Source organism: Echinops telfairi, unplaced genomic scaffold, assembly GCF_000313985.2.
Source record: "Echinops telfairi isolate 266 unplaced genomic scaffold, ASM31398v2 ScPeMD7_443;HRSCAF=831, whole genome shotgun sequence".
Lineage (NCBI taxonomy): Eukaryota > Metazoa > Chordata > Mammalia > Afrosoricida > Tenrecidae > Echinops > Echinops telfairi.
Genome location: NW_022104341.1, coordinates 81,579,392 through 81,587,478, shown reverse-complemented (window position 1 = coordinate 81,587,478; position 8,087 = coordinate 81,579,392). Strand labels below are relative to the sequence as shown.

General features: G+C 42.5%; 1 protein-coding gene across 4 annotated transcripts in view; it reads right to left on the bottom strand.

The window, feature by feature from the left end:
- Positions 1–581: 581 nt before the first annotated feature.
- Positions 582–8,087, bottom strand: part of EFCAB14 (EF-hand calcium binding domain 14) — a 43,350-nt gene continuing 35,844 nt past the window's right edge. For all 4 annotated transcript variants that reach the window (XM_004699455.2, XM_045291878.1, XM_045291879.1 and 1 more), the window contains one exon: positions 582–4,009. In XM_004699455.2, the coding sequence (XP_004699512.1) occupies positions 3,834–4,009 (176 nt within the window). In that variant the 3' untranslated portion in view covers positions 582–3,833. The remainder of the gene's footprint in view (positions 4,010–8,087) is intronic.

Below are 8,087 nucleotides of genomic sequence, written 5' to 3'. Positions count from 1 at the left end.
GGAAGGTGAGCATCATGGAATGCCAGTTTAATAGAACAAAGTATTCTTGCATTGAGGGAGTACTTGAGTGGAGGCCCAATGTCCATCTGTTCCCTTAATACTAAATCTACACATATATGCATATAAATCTATGTCCACATCCTCATATATATATTTACATATGTGCATGCCTTTATTTAGACCTCTATAAATGCCCCTTACCTCCTAGCTCTTTCCTCTATTTCCTTTTACTTTCCTCTTGTCCCACTATCATGTTCAGCCTTCATTAGGGTTTCAGTAATTCCTCTACATTAACCTTGGCCACGCCCTACCAGGCCTCCTACACCCTCCTCACTACCAATTTGGATCACTTGTTCACTTGTCCCTGGGTTTGTTAATACCACTACCTTTCCCCCTACCTCCCCCTCTCCCATGTCACCCCAGAACTGTTGGTCCCATTGTTTTCTCCTCCAGATTGTTCATCCACCTATCTTATTTAGACAGACCTGCAAGTCTCGGCTTTCAAGAGGAGGAAGGACTCTATAGATTTTTTATTTTTTAACTTTAGTAGTCTGGGGAGAGGGTTTTATTCATAGACACAGTGAGAGAGAAAGGGGAAATGCTTTATTTAGATAAATTAAAATGGCTGTATTACTGATATGAAATAAGCAAAGCTCAAATCAAGTCATGGATGTCAGTCCCTAAAGAGAACTAAAATTGCTTATACATTACCAAAAAATAGCTCCGCTAGAATAAAGTAGATTTACATTTCTTAATATGAGAAAACAACAAGGTAGGCTAGGTTCGTATAACAAACAATACACGCTCTATAAAGTCTCAGGAATACCCAATTGTGTTGTGGTTTGGGTATGAAAGAAGGGAGCCCATCTAGCTGGCCTTGGTAAGCAAGCCAATGAGGTGTGTAGCAAACAAACTCTGTCACTGAAAACAACTCAACAGCAAGCCATTATGAGTACAAGCCCATTCGAGTCAAAATCTTCAACTGTGACCAGCAGGACCAGCAAGGCGGTTCCGCCCGCAACTCCAATGGGGAGAACAGCCTCCCAGTGGCAGGTGAAGGGGTCTGCTCTCCAGCTGTTCTAGGGCACCCACTCCGCTCTGCCCTTCGGATGACACTGCCATCACGCACTCTCTTCTTTTGGCTCTTCTCTTCGGACACCACCTTTTGCCTCTACCTGCTTTATGGGAAGGTGCTTTAAATAAAAGCAATGGTAGGCAGTACAAGGCAAAAGGAAAAAAGCACGGGGGTGGGGGGCACGCAGGGACTAGGCTTTGGATAACTTAGGAAAGCAGCACTGCATCCTCCTACAGTTCAAAGGAAAACGAGATGCAAGATCAAACCCACCACCACCACCCACCTTTGCTCTGAGAGCTGAGGCATGTGGTAGGTGAGGTTAAAATGACAGGCAAAGAAAAGCCCAAATCAAACACTGAAGCATAGGGGGCTCTTCAGGCGGTCAGCCTGCTAAACTTGGACAAAGGGGTCCAAGCTGTCCCAATTTTGCCTGGTACTTCCTCAAGCAGTATGGGAGGGCCTTCACAGGCCCGGAGTGCAGCCGGAACATTTTTAGCAGACTGGGTAGGGCGAGGGGACAGCATGGCACAGCTGGCTCAGGGATGTTAGCTCAACAAGTTGAACGTAGGAAGAACATAAGATACACTCCAAAAAACCTGTCTTCAGTAAGGCCTCTCCATTTCTAGCTACCTGATGCGAAAGAAAAGTTCATGCCACAAAGAGTTAAGGTGTCCTCAAAGCATCTGCCTATGAATAAGAATTTGAAACTAAAAAGGACAAGCTACATTACCCTCAAGTATATTTCATATAAATCTGTTTTCAAAAAAAATACCTTCCAGATACAGGCACACTATTTATGGTACAGTATATACAAATATAGTAATATAATTCAATTTATTGCTAGAATTTTATTTGGTTGTTACAAAATCTGTAAGGGTGCATATATATTAAAACATGAAAAGAGGGGGCATGGAAGGCAGCCAGCAAGAGTTGTCTTCAAGTCACCTGAAGCAGCAAGCAAATTTCATACTATATTTTAACTTTTCTAAGAAAGTGCACTAGCTCAGATGGGCAAGGATTTCTTTTTTTAATTGAGAGGCATAAGCCATAATGAGGTAAGCTGACACATTCATGGTTAAAAACAAACAAACAAAACCCTTCACTTTGCATTAATTAAAATTTAATACTTCTTGAAAAGAAAAATTCAGTTAGCCAACACCAGGTGGGCCATCATATAGCTCTTAAACTTTTAAGGGTGCTGGGTGGCACCCACAGCTCTGACAGGGCACCTTAGAAAGCAAAAATGGAAATGAGCTCTATTATAGCAGGTGCCCTGAAAGCACCTCGTTTCTCCCTCACCTGGGCTGCGGCAAAGTTGAGTTTTGTGGTTTGCTCCCCCGCCCTTTTTGTGTTGCCTAAAGGCATTCTTCTAGAAACCAGACACAAACCCAAGCTCAATAAACAGGAGACACGAATGTATTACTCCTTCCAGCCCCTGCACCATCCAGCAGCAGCCCTAGGAGTTTTTCAGAGAGACACTGCACTTCCTTGTAACAGGTTAGTGGACACTTGCTACCATCATGAACGTCCTGGCTCCAGGCTGCCTGCTTTGGGAAAGAAGGGCTTTGGCATCTTGTAGACAGCAAGCCTTTAGCTACTTCAGAGCTGAAAATGGCCAGGAAACAGACTCTGAGCTTATGTGTGGTTTGTTTTGTTTCATTTCACCACCTTCCTTTTTTGCTTTGGTCAGCCCAGAGAGAAAAATACTGGCTTCTTGGATAACTGTAAGGTAAAAATCTTAAGGGGTGAAATTTCCTGCATCAAGTCAAGGTTAGAAGCATAGCTCCCCTTGGAAGCTCCCGCTGGCTGGGCTGAGAGAGTAAGGCGGGGACTAGACCTGGCCACTCAGAATGGAGACTGAGGGGAGAGCAGAAGTAGGAGCCAGCTACAGCTCTAAAACGGATCACCAAGTGGGGCCAAGTAGCTCCCTCTGGACCTTTTATGCTCATACACGCTGACATTCGGCTAAGAATGGGCAGGTGTAGGGACAGGGAGGAGTAAGCATCTCAATGAGACACCTCTGATACGTACACTGAGATTAGCTGAGGGAATAGGGGGAATCAGGATCCTACTCTGCGGAGTTCGGAGTTGGCACAGTCCACACAGTGTCCACTCCCCAAACGGACTCCCGGAGGCACCAGGCTATATTCCAGGGCAGCAGCTAGGCCTTCCAGGGATGCCTGAAGGAGATGAGGGCATAACTTCAGCAGCTACCTAGAGCAGATTAGGGAGTCTTAGTAGCAAGCCATTTCTTCAGATCCTTTAAAACCTCTCTTCTCACTTCCCACAAAATATGCACAATTCTTATTTAAACTATTTACAAACAGAAAAGGCCCATCTTTTAAAGAAAAGACATTTTCTGAGTCTCTATAAAGTGCAGCTAATTTAAGGCAAATTTATGTGAAATATAAAAGGTGGCTTAGTCTCTCTCTATATACATTTTTAAAAGATAAGGTGTCTTCTCAGAAAGAAAATAAAAGGCGACAAAAAGGGGGGCTTTCCTTTTTTTCTGGAAATTTTAAAAGGTAAGATTTTTCTGGTTTCAGGAAATCAGAAGCTTCTGAATATCATAGTATAAGTGGGCTGTTTTTTTAAAAAATAACTTTTATATAGCTTCTTCAAACCAGTGAGAAGGTGGCAATGTGTCTGCCACAGAGGGCTACGTTGACGGGGTAAGGGAAAGGGCTGGTTTTGATAGGTTCGTAGGTTCGTAGGTAGTCCAGTGCATATATTCACTTTCAAAACATGCCTGAGAAGGCTAGAGACCTACAGCCACTCTGAGCTCCAGGAACGAGTATCTTCCATCTCCATCAGAATCAAACACTCTCAAGCTCGTTGGTTCTGGCCCAGCAGAACCTAAGGAGTCCCAGATTTCCTGGTAGGTCAGCTTCCCATCCATGTCCTGGTCAGTCTTTTGGAATAAATCTTGGAGATCTGTCACAAAGGAATTATAAAAACCAAAATGTTTATGTCTGCACACATAGCTAGATTTAACAAACACTTAAAAATAGCCCTTAACAGTGTTCAAAGCACTAAAAGATAAACTACTTCCTAAGTTTTGTTTCCAAAGGTAAAATTTAAGATCTCACCAAATCTTTCAGACTAATTTTTTCCTTTTTCCTTTTTTTAACCCTTTTATTGTGATTTGAATGCTTACAGAGCATACTGGTTTTCTACTCAACAATTTATACACAGTTTTATGGTATTGATTGTAGACCCTACAATGTAAGCACCATTTGCATTCATCCTTTCTTCTGATCCATTCCTGCCTTCTGAGTTTTACCCCTTGGCAAATGTTGCCCTTTGAGCTCACACCCGATTGTTCTAAGGTGTGTGTACCTCTCTGGTATTGCTGCTGACTTCCTACACCTGCCTCTAGTTTGGCTGAGAGTTGAACCATGGGGGTGACCTCAGTTCCAGGCTTGAAGGGTGACTAAAGGCCATAGTGTTGGGGGTTCCACCAGTCTCTATCAGACCAGTAAGCCTGGTCTTTAAAAACTTTTTTGGGGTTTTAAATCATTTTATTGGGGGCTCGTACAACTCTTATCACAATCCATACACACATCCATTGTGTCAAGCACATTTGTACATTTGTTGCCATCTTCCTCCTCAAAACATCTGCTTTATACTTGAGCCCTTGGTATCAGCTCCTCATTTTCCCCCTCCTTCTACCATGAACCCTTGATCATTTATAAATTGTTATTTTGTCATGTCTTACACTGTCCGACTTCTCCCTTCACCCACTTTTCTGTAAAACATTTTTCTTATGATTTTCAGTTTTCCACATTTTTTTCTCCCATCCTATCCAGGATCCTTCATTATGATCCATTTCAGAGTGGTCGAGCACCTCCTCGTTCTTCTGGTCTCAGGGTCATGAAGATGATTCTTGGGCCACTTAGAATGAGAGGAATACTGTATGGTATCATCTCCCAAAAGCATGTGCAGTGAGAGACAACTGCTGGAGAAAAGAAAGGGCTGGTTTTCTCTCTGTTCACAGACTTCTTAGGTTTACCGGATTTTAAAAAAACATGTTAAAGAGGGAGAAAAGAATGGCAGAGGCCTAAAGTGAATAGGGTCATCATGAGTCAGAACTGACTGATGGCAGGCAGTTCCCCGCCCGCCCCCCTAGGAGCCCTTGGGGAGAACAAGTGATTGAGTGCTGGACTACTAAACAGAAGGCTGGCCACTCAAGCCACCCAGGGGGTCATCAGAAATAAGGCCTGTGATCTGCTCCTGAAAGGTCACGGGCTTGAAAATCACACACATGATGTCACCATGAGTCAGCAACCAACCCCAAAATCACACACATGATGTCACCATGAGTCAGAAACCAACCCCAAAATCACACACATGATGTCACCATGAGTCAGCAACCAACGAGCTGCATTGCTTTGTCATGAGTGAGCATGCTGTGACATCCGAATGATTTCCGGAATCGCTAAGTGAGGATCCGAGTGTCTTGGAAGTCTCCACAGAGCAATCAGTGCAGACATTCCTACAGTTTGGATAGGAAACCAAACAAGGAAGTACCGTATATACTCATGTGTAAGCTGAGTTTCTCAGCACATTAAAAAAAATCATTTTATTGGGGGCTCATACAACGCTTATCACAATTCATTCATCCATCCATCCATCCATCCATCCATCCATCCATCCATCCATCCATCCATTGTTTCAGCACATTTTTAATGCAGTTTTTGTGGTAAAATTAGGAGCCTCAGCTGATGTTTGGGTCAGCTTATACTCGAGTATATAGGTCACATAAGCTTTAAGGAGTTAAATATGGTTAAAAAAACCAAAAAATACAGGCTTTCTTATTTTCAAATTTAGTCTTCCTTTTACCACATGATATTGTCTTTCTGGATTCAGAAATCACGTGGCTTAAGAGCCAAGGGCTCAGGATCACAAGATAGCACTTATATCCACTAAGATAAAAAAGGGGAAAGTAACCAGGGTTGGAGAGCCGTGGAGACCCTGGAAGCCTCACATTCCGTGAGCGGGGATGTAAAATGGTACAGCTGCTTTCGAAAACAGTTTGGCAGTTTCTCAAAAAGCTAAACTGAGAGTTCCCATAGGACCCAACCTAAATTCTAAGATATTTATCCAAGAGACATGAAAACTTATGTCTACACAAAAACATGGGAAATTCATAATAGCATTAGTTATATTAGCTAAAAAAGTAGAAACACCCTCAATACCCATCAGCATAAACTGGTTAACGATGGCTATCCATACAATGAAGTATTATTCACCCACCCATAAAAAGGCCATGGACACCGAACACATGAAATGCGACAACACAGACTTGAAAAAACATGCTAAGTGAAAGAGGAACAAACACAGATGACCACAATTACATGCTGCTACCCCAAACAGGCTAGCCCACAAAGACAAACAGTACTATTGCCAGGGGCCGGGAGTAACAGTTTAATGGGTACAGGGCTTCTTTTGGGGGAAATAAAAACATTCTGGAATGAGACAGTGGCGATGGTTTCACAATCTTGTGAACATACTAAAAACCACTTTGAAAGAGCAAATGTTACCATATGTGAACTATATCTCAATTAAAAAGGCAGAAGAACGGGAACACTATTCTTTCAAAGTATAATTTTTGGGGGAGTGGTATATAAGAGGTAGAAATACCAATAGTTGATCTATATTGTCTTTTTTATTTTTAAGACCCTATTTATGCCAAAAGAAGAGAATTTCTGTCAGTAGTCTTTTCTGGTCTTTTCTCAAGGGCTGTATAAAACACTTTCGAGGTCAATTACTTATCTCACTTTTTCAACAGCTTTGTGTCTGTAGAGTGAGGCAGTAAAAAGACTTAGGCTTTAAAGCCCAAAGAAGGTCATGTGGCTTACTCTTTAGCATCTTCTCAAATGCCTTTCTTCTCTTTATTTGCTCAATTTCATACCTAGATTTAGTCAGCCTCCTCCTGTTTTTGCTATTTAGTAAGAAAGGACCTGGCTTGCAATTCAGGGAAACAGCTGCAGTATGAGGAGTTCTTGGGAGACAAGCTTCGGAATGTGGTCTGAGTTTCACTCCTAAGGAGGCCCCAGCAATCCAGGCGGACCTCATTTTACGCTGCTTTGCTTTATTACCTCTGCAGCCGATACCAGACTTTTAACAAAATGAAGGCTGGTGGCAAATGATGTATGTACAGTGTGTGCTCACTCTGTGCCATAGTTCCAACTTTTTCACTGCTCACTTAGTAGACTGCATGTCGTATGAACCGAAATTGTGTATGTACTAGGTAACACCACCACCAAAAGAACCATCATGCGACCTGTTTTACTGCAACATTCCTTTTGCTGCTGTGGTCTGGATCCGAATCCGAAATAGCTCTGAGATATGCCTGTATTGCTAACAAAACCTCACAAGTTCTCTGAAAGCCAAGGGTCAGGGGTGGGGGGAAAGAAATGCTATTCCTAATGTCTGCCACCAAGTGGCTAGCTGAAACATGGTGCTTAAAAATTTGTCTGTTTATTTATTTATTTACCAGTGGTGTGAGCTTATACAATACACTATGTACTTGGTAGCAGCATTAAAATAAAAATCCTATTTTTGCTCCTCCCCAAACCTCATTGCCATTAAGTCAGTTCTGACTCAGCGACTCTAGAGAATGGAGTAAAATGACCCCTCAGGGTTTTAAATGCTGTAACTATTTATAGATGTAAACTGCCACTTTTCTCCTGTGGAACAGCTCCTGGGTTCCAACTGCTGGCCTCTTCTTTAGCAGCTCAGTGCTTACCTACTGTGCCACCTGGGCTCCTACGATTACTGCTTTAGGTCATTCTAAAAGGGGACTCACTCATTCAGGCGCTTAAGGTCTATGTTAGCGGCTGCAGTGTCAATGTTAAGACAGCTAATTCTTTTTTAAAAATCATTTTATTGGGGGCTCGTACAATTCTAATCACAACGCATATACATCCATTGTGTCGAGCACATATGTACATTTGTTGCCGTCATCATTCTCAAAACATTTGCCTTCTACTTGAGCCCTTAATATCGG